This window comes from Micromys minutus, assembly GCF_963924665.1.
Source record: "Micromys minutus genome assembly, chromosome: 1".
NCBI lineage: Eukaryota > Metazoa > Chordata > Mammalia > Rodentia > Muridae > Micromys > Micromys minutus.
The window spans coordinates 92,884,767-92,907,922 of record NC_137969.1 but is presented as its reverse complement, the minus strand read 5'-3'; the positions used below and the strand labels follow the sequence as shown (position 1 = coordinate 92,907,922).

The 23,156-nt window shown below is 45.0% G+C and overlaps 1 protein-coding gene across 1 annotated transcript in view; it reads left to right on the top strand.

Annotated features, from left to right (window-relative positions):
• AOPEP (aminopeptidase O (putative)) overlaps positions 1–23,156 on the top strand; it is a gene marked incomplete at its 5' end in the record, with an annotated part of 246,495 nt that overhangs the window by 7,674 nt on the left and 215,665 nt on the right. The window contains one exon of the mRNA XM_080931953.1: positions 6,575–6,741. Within this exon, the coding sequence (XP_080788079.1) occupies positions 6,575–6,741 (167 nt within the window). The remainder of the gene's footprint in view (positions 1–6,574; positions 6,742–23,156) is intronic.

Below are 23,156 nucleotides of genomic sequence, written 5' to 3'. Positions count from 1 at the left end.
TCAAGGCTAATCTGAGTTACGGGGAGGTGATTCTGTTTCAAAAGTAAAATACAAACCTTTGTCTATTTGAGACAGGGTCTCTCTGCATAGCACTGGCTTTTCTGGCAGACCAGGTTGGCCTCCCAAGGATTGAAGGTATGCACCGCCACACCTGGCTAAAATCATTAAAAAACAAAAGAAGAAAAAGAAAGAATCTAGTATCAACAGAAAATAACAGAAAACAGTGGCCTGAGGATGTGTGCAGTCTGCTGAAAGTTGGAGGGAAGGAACTCAGATGCTTCTGAGTGGGGCTGCAGCCAGGCTGCCAACAAGCCAGGCAGCCATGCTAGAGTCATTTACAACTAGAGCCTGCTTTCTTTATGTGCAATGTGAGAAGATTCCATGAAAGGATTTCCACCTTCATGCCTGACATCAGGAAGGGCTCCCAAGTGCCAAAGGCTACCTTTGCCCTTATAGGAAGTTTGCCTCTTCTGCATGAAAAATACCTCTCTTGAATAAGTCTTGTCCATTCCAAAACAATGGTGTCTTTGGACTTGTCGTCTACATGATATTGATCAGTTCTGGGTTTGGTAATGATGTCATGAAATGTACTAAGAGAGGAAGGAAGGGGAGCCCATCCTTGGTGGAACTTCCTCCACTAGAATTGGACCTCCGTGTGTGGCATAAGAGAGCAGGAAGTTTGCGTACTGTAGTGGAGACTGTATCACAGTTTTCTTAAAAAGCACAAACTTGTAAAAATATTAAGTGCAAAATAATAGATGGAAATAAATTTGAAGCCTGGACACTTTGTAACCCACAGAAGCTTCTAGATAGATCTAGCTGAAACTTCTGTGTTTGCAACCCCTAAACCAGCTTTTGTGATCCCTAGCCAGCTGTTTGCCCATTTTGGAAAGGCTCCATGAAGCTACCCAGCAGATTTGGCCTTTGAGGCTACTGGCTGTCTCCTATGTATATAGTCAGCTCTCTAGTTGCTGGGTGTTGATCAAAGCCTCTGACAAAGACTACCATGATGGGAAGAGGTGAAATCGGAGCCTTTCAAAACCAGAAATCACCCCCTTCTCTCCAGAGAAGGCTGTTCCATATAGTAGTCAGCAGAGAAAGGCAGTACATCTCCATTACGATGGTTCTTTACGGTGAAGAGGAAGAACGCTGGGGTTAGTTCCTCAGCTCTGTTTACCAACTCCATGAACACAGAGCCTTAACCAAGACTCTAGGCAACTATTCTGACAGGTTCTTCTTCATGCAAGAAGCCATGGACCTGCATTTCAATGCATCTCACCTTCTCTGCCTCTGATTTTCACTTTTGTCTCATTTGCACAACTGTGCAGCCTGCCTGGGCTCCCAGGAGGGTTGGTTGCCCAAGGCATTTGAGATGAGCCCCAGGGAGAGAATGTTTTTCTTTGTGTGCTAGAAGGAATCCTTTCATTTGGGAGTAATGGAGTCGTAAGCACTGGAGAAACTCGGGTTTGCACCTGTTCATCCATCCTGTGAGCATGTCAGCAAAGGTGAGGTGTAAGGCTGTGCCTGCCCAGTAAACACAGATCCGTTTATTTCTGTGACTACATATCCAGACACTTTGTAGCCTGTCTATAAACACTTGTTGCTTGCTTTTCCTCCTCCCAGAGAAGGGTTGGTAGACCAGGGCCTTCACTGGGTAGGAGCCATCTTTATTCATGAGTTATTGCAGGGAATATGACTGCATGACTATGCCTTCATCTCTACACACCTTCCATCTGCTAGCAGATGCTCACATTTTATCAGAGCATTGACCCAAAGACAGAGCTTTAATTTCTGGAAATACAGTTATTCAACTTTAAATTGTTTTTTATTTATATTATATGCATAAGGATACCAGGTTGTAAAAGATCAAAGGCCTTTGGTCTGGGTTTGGACATGTTGGGAAGGGAGGAATGAACCAGCAGCTGAGAAAGGAATCCAAGAGAGGAATAGGAAGGGGTGGGGTGGGGGTGCACAAAGAAAGTGAGAAGCTTCAAGAATTATTAGCTGGCAGTGGTAATTCATGATTGTAATTCTAGTACTGAGGTGCCAAGACAGAAGGACCGACACATATTCTGAGGCCATTCTGGGCCACATAGTGAGAATTTGTCTCACAAAACAAAACCAAACAAAACAAACAAACCAACAAGACAGAAGTTGTACCTGTGATTCTCCAGTGTTCATGGAGAGTTCCTGAGAAAAGGTACCACCATGCTCATACATGTTCATGTACACACACTTGTGTGCAAGCACACACACACACACACACACACACAGATGAGCACACACACAGAGAGATGAGCACACAGAGATACACACACACAGAGACACACACACACAGAGATGAGCACACACACATAGACACAGATACACACAGATGTGCACACACTCACACACACAAGCACATAAGCAGGGATAAGAAGAGAGTGGAGGCTGGATGTATTCCTACTGTAATCCAACCCTTGGGAGGACGATGCAAGAGAATTGCTGTGATTTTAAGGCTATCCTGGGCTACAGACTGATAGACAGTCTGGCTCAGACCAACCCTTTCACCCTCTAAAAAAGAGGGAGGTAGAAATAAAAGAATACTGAGGATATTGGGGGAGGGGAGTGGCAGGGGCCTGGCAGACTGTACAACACACTGTCTACAGATAGATAGTGAAGGCACAACATGGTGCCTGGGAATCCAGTGAATGGAAGTGTTTCTCTTATTTTGTTGGAACTCTGACTGAGATTCACCTCCAAGCTACGTAGCTGAAGAAAACATTGAACTTCTGACCTTCCTTTTACACCTGAAGTGCTAGGACTGTAAGGGTGTACCATTAAAGTCTGGCCCTAGAATGCCTCCGTTCTTGTTTTGGATCCTTAATCCTCTTGTTGGATTACACAAACACAGCTTCTTGGCCCATCAGCCTGGCAGTTGCTATGTGATGAGCGCAACCCTCAATAAGCACATCAGACAGGATCCTTGGGGTCTTTGCCTTTACTCCCTGGGTTTCCACTGTGTGGCTGCTTTACCCTCCACATCTTATCCTTGAACCCAAATCCTTGGGATGTTCACTCAGTCATCTATAGCCAAGTAATGGACAGGTCAAAACACTGGACATTTTCAACAGCAGACACACGTTATCTCCCAGCTTCTGAGGGCCAGGCATCCAGGAGAAGCACAGCAGGCTCACTGTGGCTCTGAATCTCCCACAAGGTTGCAGTCAGACTGTATAGGCTGGGCTTGACTAGAGGTAGAAAGCCCTTTGAAGTCTCTTACAGGGTCTTTGCAGACACAGCTTCTGGTTGGCAATTGGCTAGAAGTTTCTGCTCCTCAAGTGGGGTCATTTGCTAGCTGACTGATATCCTCATGACCCAGCCACCCCCACCCCTGCCTCCAGTAAATGATGAGGATGGAGGGAAAGACCCTTAAGCTGAATGTCATGGTTTACATTTGTAACCCCATCATGGGTATCAGAGCCTGGAGAATGGCTGGGAGTTTACCAGCCTGATTTACACAGTGAGGGCTAGACAGAGAGACCCAGTCTCAACAAAAGCTCAGAAGTGATAGGGTATGACTTCTGCAGTTGGTCAGAGGCCAACTTCAGTACTGTTGGAAGGTAGCTATGAATGGTGGCCAGAGAGGAAGCTCCTGGATTGAGGTAGCTCGATATTCCTGCCTCTAAGAGCTCTTCCCTCCTCCCTCCCCTCTCAACACATACTTCAGTTAATGTTAATTCTGGTCTGGAGATGGCCCTGAACGCAGGCTTCAGAATCCATGTTAAATACCAGGGATGGTGGTGTGCACTTGGAATCCCAGCATTGAGGCAGCAGCGGTGACCTCACTGGTCAGCCATCTGCCCTTTGTGAGAGACGCTGCTGGGAAGGCAGAGATGCCCTCTGGTCTCCATGCACACACATGTACACACCTTTGCTTACAAATATGCATACAAAAGAAAAATAAAAGAATAAGCCTTCTAATTCTGCCTCTGTATTATTTCTTAGATGTACCTTCATCTCAAACCTGGTCATTTTTAAGGAACCATATGGAGGCTGATAGAGGATGCCTTGGGGCCTAGCCAACTAGCCACCGAGGATAGAAAGAAGACGGTCAAAGTCACACCAGATTTACAATAGACAGTTGAGCCAAGAACACAGACATGAGGCTTGTTCTGTGCGTGGTAACCACTACCACATTAGAATACGAGGCAGATGCAGTCTTGGGAATGTTCCTGACAAGGGTGTGAAGTTACAGGTGGGTTAACCACACAGGTGCACATGGCTCTGAAGGAGGCTTCTAGGCTCCTGAACAAGAAAAGCTTCAGGGTCTGTTTGCTTTCCTACTGGAAAGGAAGCCTTGTTCTCTGGGATCTGCCAGTGCCGAGGAGCAGGAATTCGACCTGCCAGTTGGTAGTGGGAGTGGGTCCTGTCCCAAACTGCCTGTTTTTCCCCGAATGCAACCGAATGCAACCTTCCTCTAAGAGGGGCTTCAGGGGTAAAACCACACCCAACAAATAGACTTTTCTGAGTTGATTCTGTCTTGACCCCACTTGGATGAGCAATTTGAGCTAATAGTAGGAATCTTTGGCTACCACTGGCCCACCTGGGAAGAAGTAAGCACTAACAACCTCCCTCTCATTAGGGTCTGAAACAGCCTGAGGCTGGACAGCTAAAGGGAGGTTTAAGTCAATTAGGAATCCAGTGGGACCAGAGAATGAACTCAGAACTCACTGAAATTGATGGGAGGAATGCTCTGAGCCTCATATAGAAATGTCCCCCTTTAATTTCAGACCTAAAAGTTTGACATAGAGAACCAAAGCCTTACTGACTCCCCCACCCCCATTTTTCCCTGACAGGTAAAAGGTTAGAACAGCCCCACAGCCCATCATCTCCCAATCTGGCCAGTCACCTGGGAATAGTATATGTCTAGGCTAGTTTCAAACTCGGTGTGTAGCTTTCACTGGCTTCGAACCCCCTATTCTACGTATTACCACCTCCCCAGTGCTGGGTGGAGCTACAAGTCTGTGCTGCCAAGGCTGGTTAATTAGTAATGGGCGTTTGCTCTGATCTTTCCCTGCCTCCTGTCAAGCCATGCAGTGGGTACACCTGTGCTACAGCCTGTGTCTGCCCTGAGACCTACATTCTGCTCTGAGACCTCTGAGTGGTAAGGAGTCACATTTGCGCAGCTCTCCTGCCTGCTGTTTTCTGGCCAAGTTTGACTGATGGAAGATCAGAGCAAATCAGAGCAAAACTAGGCGTTCTACTCCTCCCTGATTCTTCCGACAGACAGCGTGTGAGTCACCTCTGTGGTCTCAGCTCCTGCTGGACAGTCTGCCCTGTCTCTAGGTGACCCCCTGCCCTTAAACTGCAGCTCCTCCAATTTGTGGAACCATAGCCCCAGAGCTGGGACTGGCCTCTGGATGGCCTGGCTGTCTCCCGCTTGGGTTCTCCACTCCGTCCTTTGTATATATAACAAAGGTCTCTGTATCATAGTAGCTGGATCATTTATGTTGTAAATCAAACTGATTTATCAACATTTGTCTTTTTTTAAAAAAAAAAAAAAGATTTATTTATTTTATGTGAATACACTGTAGTTGTCTTCAGACACACCAGAAGAGAGCATCAGATCTCATCACAGATGGTTGTGAGCCACCATGTGGTTGCTGGGAATTGAACTCAGGACTTTCGGAAGAGCAGTCAGTGTTCTTAACCTCTGGGCCATCTCTCCAGCCCTCAACATTTGTCTTAATTCCAGTAAAATAGTTTTCTTTCCTTAAGTTGTTTTCCCCAGGAGCGAGTGTCATATCTTCTCTGTGGTATGAGAATGAGTTCCTCTGACTTTGCAGGTCTTTGTCATCTCTGTTAACAGTGACTCAGCCATTAAAGAGAGCCTGCTTGGTTTGGGACAGTTTAGAACTAACTCTTAGAGGCTGAGTCCTAACTCCTGCTGTTGGCCTTGTACCTGGCTTTGGTGACCAGTGTGTTTCTGTGGACTACGCACCACAAGCCAGGTTTCTGTGACCTCTGCCCGTCCTGTTTGTGCCAAGCCCTGTTCTTGGCTTCTACACAAGGATCCCCACAAGGGCCTGTCTGAGAAGGCGGTTTCCATGACTGGAGAGGAAGGGGCTGGTCTGCCTGCCAGCGCTGGCTTTGAGACCACCGCTTGTTTTTCCAAGATTAATAATCGCAGAGATCTCCAGCCATGTTTTCTTTTCCAGAATACTTTCCAAAAAGTCTGTAAGAATGTCTCTGAAGCCTTTTCCCTTTGAAGACAGAAAGGCCTAAGGGGAGCATAAATTATAACTTTGCAGAATAGTATTTAAAACCTTATCCAAATTTTTCTCTTAACACACACGCACATGTACACACACCCCTACTTTTTCACATATTTAAGTGGTTCCTTTGTGAGGAATAACCACTGAGCTATTGACATAGCAGGCCCTTGTTCAATTCAAAAGAGTTTGAAAGAGTCAAATATAAAACCTCAAATGTTTCTACTTGGAAAGCTCAAGATGACCTCCCTGCCTGGTGGAGAGATAAGTGGTAACTCGTTTTAAAGAATCTTCCCTTCTCTGTCTTCTGTCTTCTGCAGGCCGTGTGTTTATACTATGGGGTCCCACATCAACAACAGGGCCCTTTTTCCATGCCAGGAACCGCCCGTTGCCATGTCAACATGGCAGGCTACAGTTCGAGCAGCTGCATCCTTTGTTGTTTTAATGAGCGGGGAAAACTCTGCCAAGCCCACACCACTTCGAGAAGGTACAGTACATGTGTTCTTTCTTATTTGTGTGTGATGCGCACAGCGGGACCCAAGGAGCCGTCGCCTGTGCTACAGTCTCTGAGGAGCTGCTTTACTGGTGAGGTTGGAACAAAAAGCCGTACCAGAGAAAGCACAGGGGTTGGAGGGGCACTGGGGCCCCAGACTCTCCAAGCCAAAGTTATCAATTCATAGATGACTCCACTCTTACATGGTGATTTGTGGAGCAAAAGTGGGTGGTCTTGGTTAAAGATTTCCTGGACAGGCAAGTGTATCATGGAAACACATAGTTGAGCTGTGTGTGGTTTGGACATGGTATCTGTGTGTGGCTGTCTGTTTTATAAGAGGTAGTACGTAGGCTAGCCAGCTTGCTGGGCTTGGAAGTCTGAATCCAGGGTGTGTCAGAAGGACGGTGGCAAGAGCCAGCACACCACCCAGGTCTGTTGTGAGGCGTTCGCCTGTTCAGTCAACGTGGCCCATTCGATGTCTTGAGCATGCCAGTGCCAGACAGCAATACGTTTTCTTTTTTCTTTTTTTAGCAATACATTTTCTTAATGTAGAACATGGAGTCCTCTCCCACACGTTTATCAGAAAAACTTGAACATATACAAAAAGTAAAAAACCAAAGTGAAATATTTTGGAAAGATTGAGTGCTCACATGTTGCATTATCCTCAGTATTTAAGAGTCACGTGCACCAAAGGTTCTAAATTGTCTTTCTGGTGTGCGACAGTATAATTTCCTTTTCTTGCTCATAGTATACATTGAAAAACTATGATTGTTTTATTGTCTGAGTATATCAGCAAACACCAGACCTTCACATTGGTAGATTTGTTGGTCAGCAGATTGTTTTCCTGTTATCAATACAGTTGCATTATGTTCCCAAGGAGATGGTTGAATGGATCAATGAGTAGCTGGGTCAGAGCTGAGTGTGTCTAGGCTGTGTCCTGTGGCCCACAGTACTTTCATACTATGCTATCTTACTTAATGCCCCAGTGCTGCTGACTTCATCTGATTTGCGACATTGGCTTCATCATAGCTCAGATTTGTTGCACATGTACCAGATTATTAAACTTAACATTTTTATTTTTAAATGTACAATCTTTAGATAATATATCTGTACATGAACACAGGACATATTTGTAGTAAGGTCTCTTTTACTCTTTAAAATTTGGGGTGGGATGAACATTTTTCTTTGCAGTCCATTTGAGATAGCCTTTGTTGCTGAAGGTTTCACTTTTAAATTATTGGAGAATTTCATACATGCACACATGCATTTTAATCAGATTCATCCCTGTCACTCCTGTCCAGTTTCTCCCCTACTTTCTCCTGAGTCTATTTAGCACTGCCTGCATGTAAATGAGTGTGGGACCATCTACTGGAGCAGGGGCAGCCTCTCAGGGGCTGCATCCCTGAAGAAAATGGGCTCTCCCTCTTGTAGCAGCCTCAGTTTCCAGAAGCTTCTCATTTGCTCCTTCCCAGTCCACGCCGGAGATTGACTGGCTTGTGCAGCCACGTCAGGTACTGTGAGCTCACGTGTGCAGCGGCACCACCGTGTTCAGCAAGCATCAAGTTGCTGCAGCAGACATCCATTTCCTCTGGACTTTTTCCAAGATAAACCCTGAGCCTCAGAGGCAGGGCGTGTGATCTAGATGTCCTGCATAGAGCTGAGCATTCAGTCTCTTATTCTCTCTACACTGACTGGTTGTATCTGTCCTGTAAAAAGAAGTTCTCTAATGAGGGTTGACAAATACACCAATTTATGGGCACAGAGATAAGCATTAGCCACCCATGGGTTGTTATCTCAGTTAAAGGTACAGGGGGTGGGTTTCATCCTGTGCAGCAGGCTTTAAATCCAGTCAGAAAGTGGTTGCTTGTTCCTAAAACATGTATGACCTTCTTACAGGAGTGAGCATGTTCTCTCTCTCTCTCTCTCTCTCTCTCTCTCTCTCTCTCTCTCTCTCTCTCTCTGTGTGTGTGTGTGTGTGTGTGTGTCTGTGTGTCCCTTCTTGATGTCCTCGCCATGCCCCTTAGGAGTTTTCTAACGTCTATGGGTTCTCTAAGCACACACATCTGGATGCTCACAGGTAGCATCCGCACAGGAGAGAGAACATGCAGCTTTTGTGGTTCTGGGTCAGTCACTGCATGCAGTGGTTACTCAGGGCTCCTTATCCACTCCTCAGTTGAGGAACATCTATGCTATCTCCATGTTGTGGCTATCATGACTAGAGCGGCAGTGAACATGGATGATCCAGTACTTCAGTAGGTTTACAGCCCTTTGGGAATTGTCTCAGGAGTCATGCAGCTGGATTATACGCTAGATCTGTTTCTAGCCTTTGGAGGAACCAGTTTACTCACTCACCAACAGTGAATAAGTGTTCCTCTTTCTCAACTCCAAACCAGTACTTGTCATTTTTTTAAAAAATCTTAGTTATTGTAGTTGCATAGGATAAAATCTGAAAGTAGTTTCAATTTACATTTCTCTGATGGCCAGAGATATTCAAAATATTTTGAAGTATTTCTCAGTCATTTGTCTTTCTTCTTCTTCTTCTCTCTCTCTCTCTCTCTCTCTCTCTCTCTCTCTCTCTCTCTCTCCCTCCCTCCCTCCCTCCCTCCCTCCCTCCCTCCCTCTCTTTTCTTTTTCTTTCTTTTCTTTTTTTTTTTTTTTTTTTTTTGAGAACTCTGTTTAATTCCATGCCCCAGTTTTAAATTGGGCACAAACCTCCCAGTTGGTGTTTGATTTTTTTTTCCAGTTCTTTGTATATGCTGAATGTTAACCCTTTGCAGATGTACAGTTCTCGAAGGTTTTTTTCCATTCTGTGCAGCCTTCATTTTAGCTTCATGAGGTCCCATTTCTCAAGTGCTGGTTTCAGTGCCTGTACCACACGCTTTGACACAGGGACTCATGTGTCCTCCACTACCCTAAAGCTTGCTTCGTACCTTGGTAGGGTAGGCAAAGCCCTCTATCAGCCGAGTGCTGCCCCAGCCCGCCCACATCCTCCCTACTCCTCCTTGGCTTGCTGATAGCCCAGCCTCAGAGGAGCCAAGGTGGCTTCACTTTTAGCTTTTCGAGGGAATTGCAAATATGTGTGCTGATGTCCCTTTAGAGGAGAGAGATTTAGTACAATGGGACTTAAGTGCATGTTCTTGTATATCTTGCTGCGTATCATGTCTTTAGGAATTGCTGTTAACCGTTTCACATTTCACTCAGTTTCAAACCATCCTTTGAATACATGTTTAATCTGATTTTTCATTCTTGATCTCTTAAGTTTAAATTGTTTTCCCGTCATAATTTTTTATTTTCTCCAAAAGAAGGTCTGTAGTTCATTATATAAGTGTGCTCATTATTGGACTTGAAATGTGTTCACTTACGAACAACTCTTGGCTCGACATTAGCCTTTTCTTCAAGTAAGGGCTGGATGAAGGGTGCTGGCTGACTTTGAGCTTCTGTGGTCCTCCTGCCTCTGCCTCCCAAGTGCTCTCACTATGCTGTGGACTCTGCACCCAGCCTTAGATGAATGAACACTTTCTGCTCCACTGCTTTTCTTTGTAAGACAAGTGCTAATGTGGCATTTCTGAGGAGGAGTCGTATGTCAAAGTTTAATGTTGAAAGATGCCTGACATTGCTGCCTACATGCTCTTGGGGCTCTCAAATTTTATGAAGTTCAAACTTTAGATCTTTCTAATCAGTTGTGATGCAATGTGAGTTAGCTATGCAGAATGAGTTCTTTAAACTATATTGCTCAATGAGCTCTGGCCACTGCATGATTAGACACCACCCTGTGGTAGCACAGGACATTCCTGTCACCTAGGAAGAACCTCGTGCACCCGCTCCTTCTAGTCCTTACTAGGGTCACTGTCCCCATTTCCATCTCCAGAGATTAGCTCTGCTGTGTCTTCCTGTGGCCCAGCTCTAACTCAGCATGGTGCTCCTGTGAGTCAGTCTCTAATCCACAGAGAATTCTTAGATGAAGGAGGCACATTTCATCCACTTACCTATGTAGACTATTTGGGGACAGTTCAGAAATGAAGCTACCATGTTCACATTTTTGACTTTTTTATTTATTTATTTATTTGTAGACAAGACTTACAATTCTCCTGGGTGGGTTCCCAGAGTAGATTTGCTAGATCATGTGACAAGTATCCATTTGGGGGTTCATGATCTGCCAGGTCCTGTCACAAGTATTCTCGTGGTTTTGTATTCTTGCTAGCAGCATCTGAGAGCTCTGGTTGTTTGTCATTGCCAGTGCTTAGCACAATCAGTCTTTGAAGTTAGCCCTCTAGTCAGTATGAAGTTCAAGTTTCCTTGATAGCTAATGATGTTGAGAATTTCTGTGCACTTAATGCTCACTCTTACGTTTTAATTTGAACAGTGTCTGCACAGGTCATTGGAGGTTTTAAATGTATGTCTTTTGGCTGTAGAGATTATGAGAACTCTTTGTCTAATGCTCTAGACAGTTAGTTAATCTACAAAGCTTGCCTTACAGTGTTGGTGGGACCTCAACAGACAAGAGCTCTGCACAGCTGTGTCCTTGGCTTATACCATGTACCACTGACTTTTCAGGAATGATACTTTTGTTCTTTAGAGACTCCATTTGAGATAGAAAGGATGTGACATTTCCATATTTTATTTTAAAAAACCCTGTGGTTCTTAGATCCCAGTTTGTCATAAGAATGTGTTGGCCTGGTGCTGTGAGTATATAGAAATTATGTCTCCTTGTGTCCATTTTGTTAATTTGACTTTAGTTTCTATAATGAATTACCACAGGGTTGGTTCTTCCTCTGAGTGTTTAGAGTGTGTCTAATGTACTTTGAGGCCGCAGTATATTTGCCTCAGGATTCACTCTGGCACTCACCAGCAGACAGGATGTCCACATACTGAGTTCCGGTTTTCTTCCCGCCCATCTGCATGTGGCTGAAACCCTCTCTCACTTCAGCAGCGGGAAGTTAACTGACATTCCCAGCTGTGATGTCTTGTTGACAGTTGCATTATGAAGTTCAACTTGATTTGTTTGGGCTCTTCTTCTCCCCATCTATGTGTGTGGGATTCACAGTTCAGAACTGATCTAGTACATGAAATCCTATCGTCTCTAGAAAAACACTGACACCTGGGCATCTCCATAGCAGCTTCCCCTGGTAGCTAAGCCTCCCAAGATGCTTGTGTCTCTCACAACCTCCTCCCCTCACCCCTGCACACTTTCATTCATACCTGTGCCACTCCTGACACCAACAAGACACCATGTGCCCAGCTCTGCTTTTCAAACATGACCATTAGTTTTCTTTTTCTCTAAAAGATGTATTTTTTTAAAATTTTATGTGTATGAACATTTGCCTGCATTTTTTTTTTTTTTTTTTTTTTTTTTTTTTTTTTTTTGCCTGCAAAGGCCAGACTAAGGTGTCCTATCCCCTGGAACTGCAACTAGAGACAATTGTGATCTGCCTTGTCAGTGCTGGGAATCAACTCAGGTGCTCTGCAAGAACATCCAGTGTTCTTAGATGAGCCATCTCTACAGCCTTATTTTACTCTCGGAAAAGGAAAGCTCCCCATTTACCAGAGCTGACTGAGTAGATGTTAGAATATTTTAATAACTAGATTTTAGATGGTGTCTTAGTTGGGGTTTCTATTCCTGCACAAACATCATGACCAAGAAGCAAGTTGGGGAGGAAAGGATTTATTCAGCTTACACTTCCATATTGCTGTTCATCACCAAAGGAAGTCAGGACTGGAACTCAAGCAGGTCAGGAAGCAGGAGCTGATGAAGAGGCCATGGAGGGATGTCACTTACTGGCTTGCTTCCCCTGGCTTGCTCAGCCTGCTTTCTTATAGAACCCAGGTCTACCAGCCCAGGGATGGCACCACCCACAATGGGCTGGGCCCTCCCCCCTTGATCAATGCCTTACAGCTGAGAAAATGCCTTACAGCTGGATCTCATGGAGACATTTCCTCATGGAGAAAGGAGCCATGATAAGCTCCTTAAGCTTGTGTCAAGTTGACACAAAACAGCCAGTACAGATGGCATTCAATTATAGATATTGGAATGATATTTTTAAAACAGAAACCTATTGTAACTTTTACACAACTATAGCGCCAAATCAAATTACACTTGTTTACTAAGTTACTAAAATTTAAACCAACAAGTTAAGTTTGATGCAGGGACTAAGATTTGCTAAAATGAAATTGCACTCATAATAGGAATGTGGATCAAGAAAGATGTGTATAGTGTGTGTGTAGTGGTCTGTCTGTGTGTGTGGCTGTATGTCTCTCTGTGTGCTCTGCTTGTATATATATTTAGACACCTGTCCTACCCTGAACTATGTGATTCTCACTTCTCAGTGACTTTCCTTCAGTTTGCTTAAGAACCTTTGCTTCTCAGACATGCTTTGATACTATTTGCCTTCTATTTTTCTTTTCGTGTATAGTGTATGATGTGTATTAAATTGTGAGTGTTTGTGTGTAGTACATGAATGTATATGTTTGTGAGTGTGCACATGTTTTGTGTGTAGTGTATGAGTCTGCTTGAATTTGTGAATGTGTGTGTTTGTGTGTGTAGTGTGTGAGTGTGTGTGAGTTTGTGAATGTATGTTTGTGTGTTGTAAATGAGTTTGTGAATGTGCATGTGTTTGTGTGTATAGTGTATGAGAATTCATGAGTTTGTGAATATGTGTGTTGTTTGTGTCTGTGTAGTGTATGAGTGTGTATGAGTTTGGGAATGTGTGTGTTTGAGTGTGTGTAGTATAAGAGTATATGTGAGTTTGTGATTATGTGTGTAGTGTAAGAATGTTCATGAGTTTGTGAATGTGTGTTTCTGTGTATGTAGTGTATATGAGTTGTGAATGTGTGTTTGTGTGTGTAATGTACGAGTGTGTATGACTGTGAATGTGTGTGTGTAGACCTGTTCTTCACATTTAAAAACTCTTAAAAATTAAAATGTAAGTAATTACTTTCCCCTTTCTCTTTTCCCACTCCTCCCATGTTTCCCTTTTTACTCCCTTTTGAACCCATGGCTTCTGCTCCAGTTGCTGTTATTACATGCACACATGCAGTGTGTTCGGCCTGTGTAGTGCTATTTTATATCTATAATTTCAGGGATCAGAATAAGCAGTTGGTGGGGAGGGGAGTATCCCTAGAAAGAGTATTTCTCCTGCCCATAGTAGTCATTAATCCTGTACTTCTTTGTCTATGGGAGAGGGAGAGGCTGTGAGATTCCCCAACCCCTCTGTTAGTATGTCTATTGGCATCATACTTCATACAGCTTAGGAAGCCATATTGTTGAGGTATTATGGGTGAAGCTTCCCATCATTTCCAGGAGACACATCTCCCAGAAGATTTTGTAGTCATTTGGCTTTTACAGTCAGTCTTTCTGCCTCTGTTCTGCAGTATTCTCTTGAGTTCCTTGGAGGAGCTACATTGTAGATATATCCACTGGTGCTGGGTACCCTATGATACCTTGTTCTGTGCATTTTTGATTGTTTGTGGTTTTCTACAGTGTGCCCATCTATTATTGCCTATAGGAGTTTCTTTAATGAGGAGTGAGAGCTGTGTTTACCTGTGGGTGGCAGTAGCTTCTCCTCTGAGACCTATAACGTTACCAGCCCCATATAAGTTGGCCAGGTCTCTAGTACCAGGCATGATTTTCTGTCTGTTGAATATACTTTAACTCTAATTAAAGAGCTGTTGGTTATTGCTGAGGTATGTTTGCTAATTAATATTGCACCTTCAGGGTTATGGTCATGCTGGGCACTGTTTTGGCTTATAAATGTCATAGTTGAATAGGACTATTCATTGATTATCTCCTCTGGAAGCTTGTGCGGTACCCCTGGTGCTATGAAAACATGTCCTCTGGTCCTGTGTTCAAAGGGCATGATGTTCTCAGCAATAGGGACTGACCTTCCATATCTGGGAGGTAAGCAAGGGCAAGAGCAATAGCCTGGGATGTTTTGGGAGTCTCTTTAACAACCCTGCTCAACAGCTTGGAAGCAGGTTTTTCCTGCTGCAGCTCTAGAGCAGAGAACTGTCTGACCAAGTGGGGTAGCTTCATTTAAACTATAAATGTACACACATAGACTTCAATGTACTGTATGTAACTTAGGTAAATAAATGGCTCCTTGTGGCATTTCCAGACATTCTTAGTCTTACTCTACTCTCCACTTTTCCTTCTGTGTGCCCTTCTTTCCAGTCTCATTAAGCGCACACCTCCTGTGTTACACCTTCCCCCTCACCACTTGCCTCCTGCCATTCTTTCTCTAGTTCTCTTGCCCTTCCTTTGTTTTAAACAAATGATGTGCTTGGCTCTTTATGTGGGTGCTGGTGATCATGCTCATGGGAAAGTTCCCACTGAACCTTCTTCCCAGCATCTTTTTTGGCATTTCCTCAGGCAAAATCGTCATTTTAATGTTTTTCTCGGTAGCTAAAGGTCCCATCTATACCTGTGTGGTCATGTGCATTACTGTGCATGTGAGTGTGGAGATCATTGAACAAGATGATGGTTGCATGCTGAGGGTGCACAATAAAGAAACTGCCAACATGATTATTCCATGAGGGGAGTGGTTTTTATTGTAGGTAAGAGAATGGAAATATTGAGAGGCTTCTGGAAGAGTCTAGAGCAGAGAGAAGAGAGCAGACTGGATATGGCCAGGGCTAGAGAAACTGGAGAGAGAGGTAACAATAGCAAGAGATAGAGCACAGCCAGGAGAGTGGGAGAGATTGGGGGGGAGGAGTTAGAGGGGGGACAGGGAGTGTGTGAGAGATGGGGAGTGAGAGATGGGGACAGGGAGTGAGTGAGAGATGGGGGAGAGGCAGTGAGTGAGAGATGGGGACAGGGAGTGAGTGAGAGATGGGGGAGAGGCAGTGAGTGAGAGATGGGGGAGATGCAGTGAGTGAGAGATGGGGATAGGGAGTGAGTGAGAGATGGGGGAGAGGCAGTGAGTGAGAGATGGGGGAGAGGCAGTGAGTGAGAGATGGGGGAGAGGCAGTGAGTGAGAGATGGGGGAGAGGCAGTGAGTGAGAGATGGGGGAGAGGCAGTGAGTGAGAGATGGGGGAGAGGCAGTGAGTGAGAGATGGGGGAGAGGCAGTGAGTGAGAGATGGGGATAGGGAGTGAGTGAGAGATGGGGGACAGGGAGTGAGTGAGAGATGGGGACAGGGAGTGAGTGAGAGATGGGGACAGGGAGTGAGTGAGAGATGGGGACAGGGAGTGAGTGAGAGATGGGGACAGGGAGTGAGTGAGAGATGGGGACAGGGAGTGAGTGAGAGATGGGGACAGGGAGTGAGTGAGAGATGGGGACAGGGAGTGAGTGAGAGATGGGGACAGGGAGTGAGTGAGAGATGTGAGACAGAGTATGTGAGAGATGGAGGAGAGGGAGGGAGTGAGAGATGGGAGGGGTGTGTGAGAGATGGGGGTAGGGAGTGAGTGAGAGATGGGGGACAGGGAGTGAGAGATGGGGGACAGGGAGTGAGGGAGAGATGGGAGTGGTGTGTGAGAGAGAGCAGGGGGAGTGTGCAGGGGGGAGGACACATTATTCTGACTGTAAGGAGGATGAGAAGCTGGGGGGGGGCTCCTTCTAGGAATAGAAAGCTTCTTCACAGGTCCCTGAGGAAGGCTGGCTTTTATCTGCCCTCCTGAACCCCCCCCCCCCCCCCACATCCAGGTTGAGCTTCCAGAAACCTAACACCCACTTAGGCCTGCATGCTTTCAGAGGTCAGCAAACTGCAGCCCACTGGCCAGCTCTCTTCACTGCTTGGTTTTGTAAATGAGTCTCATTGGATTATAACTGCTGCCTGGGGCTTCTTCCAAACATAGGTGAGTGTTTGCAAGGACAGCTCACAGGAACAGAGCCTTTTCTCTACTCCTTCACCAAAAGATTTCTTCCCCATTTGCCTTCTTTCAGTCTGTGTATTTAAAGATCATTATTAACAATTAAGAATAATTGGGAAGCTGGGGTAGGAGGAACAAGAGTTTGAGTCAAGACTGTACAGCAAGACTCAGCCCAGCCATGAAATCCAGAGAAATTATTAAACTTAACATTTCACAGAAAAATTTCACACTCTCAGGAATATTGTGGGCCTTTTCTCTTCTTTAGAATTCCAGGTGAGGGCAATGTTTTCATACAAAGATGCTCACTGAGGTTTGATGTTCACACTACTTACAACCCAGCCTGTATCACAAAACATTTACTAGCCCAACCTGAAGACCAATTAAGGTAGACAGGGAGAAAGAACTCTCCCCACAACTGAAGTTTATCAAAGGTCGAGCAGGAAACCATATTGCCAAAGCTCATGGTGGTTACGGAGTATGGGCAGATTCACACTGTGCCTCTGGGCTTCAGATGAAAGGTAGGAGATGGTGGTGTTCCCTCTAGGCCTGCCCTCTGGGTCCCCAACTCTGCTGCGTACAGTCTCTGGAAGCATGAGCAATACAATCCTGCCCATCACAGTGACACTCCATCAGCCCCATTAGTGCATTTACCAGACACCAGCTGGCTTGCTGAGAAGGCTCTCAGTAAGTTGGGAGCCAGGCTCATCCTGGGAGCCCCTGGGAGAAATGGCATCAGCCATTCAGCAAGGAACAAAAGTCAGAAGAGAGCCAGCCCTCTGAGCCCATGTTCCATGAGGAAACCATTTCTCCTGATGGTTTTTAAAAAGAACGTTAATGGTAAGGGGCTGTTGGGCAATGAGCATCATAAGAGTTTTATTAGCTAAGTAGTCATTATTCTTCTTTTCCCCAGAAAGGCCACAGATGAACTTGTTTAACTCATTTTCCTACTCACCTCCCTCAGCCTGAAGCCATTTTGGCAGAAATGTTACCTGTTGTGCTATGCTGGTCTTTCTGTGTCTACCTGCTATGCCTTGTGTTGAACAAGACTCAGAAATCTATCCACCAAATATGGCCTGTGAAATCAGGCGGAAGCAGCTCTGGCAAGGGGCATTTAAAACCACATGGGAGATGACAGAGGCGATTCCATGTTCACTGCTTTCCCAGTTGCTGGTTTCTATCACTACATGTTAAAAAAAAAATAAAGAAAAAAATCAGTATGCTATCACTTTCCTCCAGTAATTTTTGTTTCTTAAAGATTTTTTTGTTTGCTTGAGTGTAGTGTGAGCACAGGCCAGAAGAGGGCATCAGATCCTCCGGAGCTGGAGCTTAGGTAATTGTGAGCCCCTGAATGTGGGTGCTAGGAACCAACCTTGGCACCTCCAAGAGCAGTGTGTGTTCTTAGTTTCTGAGCCATCTCTCCAGCCCCCTGATTTTATTTTTATAAATCTAGTTTGGCATATTCCTACTTCCTCAAATTAATTCTTTTTCTAGGATCTTTGCCCCCCTCCCTTTTTTCAAAACTAAGGGGTATGAACGATACATCATTTTATGCAAAATGCTACTTTCTGTCTGGACTGTGTAATACGCCAGCTCTCTGACAGTCTCTTCCTCGTGACTGAGAAATTCCAGGAAAAATGGTTAAGGAGCCAGACTCTCCCAGACTAAAAGCCAACTCCCCCGTCCCCGTTTTGATGGCTCAAAATAAACAGCTGTGTTGAGAATGCTCCACATTCTCTCCATGTGAAAAGACAGTAAATAACAAGTCACGGGAGGTGGTTATGATTAAGTACTTTCCCCACAAAAGGAAATGCAAAGTAGAGAAAGTGTCCTAGTTTTGGAGCTAGAACCTCGGTAGTGCATTTGGATGCTATGAAGAGGTGGGGTGGGCATGCTTTGAGACTATACTACATACTAAACGTGTTCATTTCCAGTAGTCAGCTACATTCAAGCCAGGGTTGTGTTTGGCTCTTCTATTGCTCGTATGAACTCAGATGATGTCTTAAATACATTCCAGTATTTTCCTTCTGTGCACTGTTGTTCACTAGCTTGCTTGCCTCCTTGCTCTGTTCAGTATACACACAGTGTGTAGAACTTAGGGATTTTTCCCTTCTGGACCACAGTGCTTCTGCCAGCGTATATTTCATTTGCCCATTCTCACTGGTGTAAAAATTTGTCTTGGATTAGACATTTATGAATGTTTGCATGCAGGGCATTAGTGTTTCTCTTCTGACCAACCATCTGGAAAGGTGGTGTTCAGCCCACTGATGTCTTTTGTGTTTCAGGGGAGCTACTCACCTGCTTTATAGTCATGTGCATCCAGATCTGGTAGACTGCAAGCCAGTCTTCCTCAAGGGAAGCCTTGAAACCATGGGACACTCACGATCTACACAGAACCTGTCACTTCAGCAGGTGGCGCTCTTTTACCTTTGAAGGTTATTCTCTCCTGGTCTCCTGTGTCCAGGGCTATCCTCCCAGCAAAGAGAGAGACCTGAGACCTCCTTGTAGGGTGTCATTGGCCTGTGAGGCCATTGTCTGGCCTGGTTAGAGAAGGCTGGTGGGCACCGGCTCACCTGATGGCAGGTTCAGCTCTCGAATAACAGTGAGCAAGACCGATGTGGGCAAGGCTGTGCCAGAGGTTCCAATTGCTCATAAAGTAGGTCATGTAAACTCAGCGTCTCAGGAGGAACTGGAAGGACTCTGGGGTTTGCCAAAGCATGTGGGGACGGAGAAGGATACCATGGGGGGGACAATGAAGTGGGGAGAAAAACATGTACACATGTTTCTGTGATATTCATAGTTATCATATACTTATAAATTCACGTATTCCTATACAGCTTGCATTTTTAATGATGTTCCCAAAGCATTGCTGCCACATGGAATAGTTTGGTCAGTAAGTTCTGAAGAAGGGACTGTGGCTAGAGAAACAGTCTTAAGGTAGGAAATATATTAGATCCGGGGAAAGAAACATGATATGTCCATGAGAGCACACTCACTAGACATCACTGAGGGTTTCATTCTGTTTGTCTACTCTGCAGCAGAAAGCTTCCGTGGTTCCATGAGTTCTTCCAGCAGGAAGATTTTACAAAAGACTTCACTTTTTAAATTTTCAGAGAAAAAAATTCTTTTTAAACCCATGTATCTGGCTGGCCTTAAACTGGCTTGTGTTTATTAATTCTTATTTTTGTTGTTTTTTTTTTAATTGAGAGAAGATCTCATGTTGACCAAGCTAGCCTCAAGCTTGCTGTGCACCCAATCATGATCTTGAATTTGTGTCCTGCCTTTACCTCCCAGGTGCTCACATTGCAAGTGTGCACCACCACACCCTGTTTACGAGGTGCTGGGGATTTAGCCAGTTTAGTTTTTCTATGTGCAAGGCAAGCACTTTGCCAATTTAACAACAACCTTTGGCCACTAACTCTTTAAATATCAGGCATTCTTGCCTGTGCAGAAGTGGGGTGATGTACCAGGTATGCAGGACTTGACTACCCATATACTACATTAGTTTACTATTGCTAATTTGGTATGACCAAAATGTGACTACAGGACTTTGATTTTCTAATTTTTTCATTTTATAAGAATGCCTGTCTCAAACAGTGCAGTGTTCATACGTGTAAGACACAAAGTCACGTTCACCTTCCATTGCTCCCCTGTTCTCACCCACCGAGCTGAGGCTGACTCCTTGTCATCTTTGCTTCTCCTCACTCGTACCTTAACTACCTCCTTATGAAGAGAGTCTCCAAAGCTGTTCTGAGAACAGTTTCTAGAGCAATGAATAAAACAGTGACTCGGGTGATGGTGTTAGCATTTCTAAGTTATGGTGCACTTCCTTCCAGAAGTAAATCCTCATTGTGATGTATTTGGTGTGGTGGGCATCAAACCCAGAGCTCTGCACGCTTACATGGGTACTCAGTAGCTGAGCTGCATCTGGAACAAAACCAACTTTGTAGATCCTCTCCTTTGACCTGAAAATCAGCCCCTTTCATGTCCTGTTATTCTTTCAAAATCCAGTTATCTCTAAGGGAATTTTTATTCCTGTTTTGAAGATGAAAATGTTTATTTGGGTCTCACTGTAGCTGCTATCGTGTTCGTAAGACAGATGTCTCATGGCACAACAGTCTTGTGAGATTATTGAAATAAACCTCAAAATAGTTCTACCTTAAGAACTATGGGGTAAACAGTATAAAGAGTTCTGGGCTCTGCTAGAGGAGGGCTCATAAACCCACAGTTATAGAATCCGTGTGAAAGGGAGGGTGAGCTTGGCTGTTCAAGTCAGAGAAGGGAGTGCCATTAACTTTGGTTGTCTCCATAGCCCCCATCTCTGCTGCCTTGTTAATGAGTCCAGGCCTGGCTATGAAGTCATCCAGGGCTATGACGGGCTTCTGGCTTCCACAGAGGAAAAACTTTGGGCTAATGTAGGTACAGTGTGTTTTCTTTGTTTTGCAGCTGGTCCCGTGAGGGGTGGGGTACAAGTGAATTGGATAAAAGGGTAAATGAAGGCATTCACTGTCTGTTTTGTGGAGGACAGCTCACTGAAAGTAACAGCCTTAAATAGTCTCCAAATGGCCCATTCCGTATGAAGTCATGCAGGGTGCCCCCTTTGGGCTGTCACTCTCCTTAAACGGCTCCCTTTGTTTGCACTGCGTTTGGATGTCATTCAACCTTAAACCCCAAACGTGGGCCTCATCAGGTCATGGTTTCAGGGCACATGTGGCAGCCATTCCTTCAAACATCCTGCTTGTGCCTCTAGAAAAGTCATCCGAATGGCTGGCTGGGAGAGGCAGCCATAGAGCAGAGTGGTTCAGATGATGACAGCCCAGTGACAATGACAGGGACAAACGCTGTGGTCAGCACTGTGCCTCACCACTCCTACCTGCTTATCCACTTTATTCCTGGCATGATTCTGTGAGGCAGGCATTACAATTGTTCCTCTAGTGCCTGCGAGGTATCCAGAGACACTAACATGCTCCAGCTAGCAGGAGTAGAGCAGGAACTGGACCCTTAGTGTCCAGAGGCAGCACTGACCCGTGCTTACTGTAAAGAAATAAACCCTCATCAGTTCTGCCTACAAGGAAGGCTGAGTGCAGATAGCAGGCTCTCCTAATACATGCCCTGTTACCAGGCAGTGCTTCCCTGGATGTAAGTAGATTTGCAAGACTCACAATACGCTAGCTAAAGAGCAACACAGAATAGCTTTTGGTTTCCCGTGAGAGTTCTGGAGATGCCTTCATAGTCCACGTTGAAAGCCCTTTCCAGGACACAAAAAGTTCCCCCATAGTCCAAGGCTGGCTCAAACATTGCTCAAGATTGGGACAGGGGTTCTTAAGAAGCTGCTCTCTATAAGTTCTATAAATCACCCAAGACCTTTGGAGCTAGATTCCTAAGGGCCAGCCATCCTGCGTGCCCTGTGATGCCACTTGGGGCTGAGCAAATCTTCTCGTTTTAAAAGAGTATAGAATAGTCTCTTCTAAGCGAGCTCTCCAAAAAAAAAAAAAAAAAAAAAAATGCAGAGCCTTCATGGCTCTGCTACAGGGAGCTGTCTGCAGCCCTTCAGACACAACTGCGAGCACAGACGGACACTCAGATTCTGATGTCCTCATGGCACTTGTTGTGGGACAGTGTTCACTTTGCTCCTATGGCCCCCAAAAGAATAAAATAGAAAAACAATGTGATTCCCAGTACATTAAACAAACCATTCTTTCTATTGTTTGAACTTCAGAGAAGACCCAAGGGAGCAGTGGTGTTCCCAGCTGTCTCTGCTGGACCCCAGCAGGTTCGCCGTGGCCTTCACTATCGCTTCAGGTTCCACAGTGTTGTAGCCGCTAACTTTATCTACACATCTCCACTCCTCTTGGCTCCTGTGCCTGTGTCCCGTTATGCCTTCGCTACCTCACCTTGAGTGCCAGGTGGAGGGTCACGTGCTTGGCCCTCTCATTCTCCGTGACCTTAGAAGTGGTTTCTGCATAGTACCTGCACACCCAGGCGTCTCCCAGACAGAAGTAAAGGAGGTCAGAGCTCAATGCTGAGCACTTGCAGAGAGGCCTGGTGGGCGCCGTGGGTCTCGCTGCCAATCCTCATTTCTAAGTTCTTCCTACTTGGTTGTATTTTATCACTTTGACAGTGTCTCAAGACTGAAAGTTTTTCCTCTGGGTGTGGTGACTCTCCTTTGCAGTCTCAGGGCCTGGGCTAGTTAAGACAACAGTTTTAACTGTGGGTTTAAGGCCAGTCAAAAGAAAAAGAGAGAGTACTTTTTAATGATTGAAAATTTTTTACATTAAAATACATGATTTAAGTGCCAAATAATTGCTGCTTTTATTATACTTTCTTCCCAAAGAACAGTCACTTTTTCACTCCTTCTCATTATATCTTACCTTTGGTTCAGAAATAACTACTTTAAGGTAGGCCTTCCAGCTCACACCTCTAACCCCAGCTACCTGGATCCCAAGGCAGAAGGAACTCTAGCTCAAGGCCAGCCTGGGTACTTAGTGATGTCTGTCTCTAAAAAAAAAAGAAGAAGGAGGAGGAGGAGGAGGAGAAGGAGGAAGGAGGCAGGAGGAAGGAGGAAGAAGAAGGAAGAAGGAGAAGAAAAGAAAAGAAAGAAAAGAAAA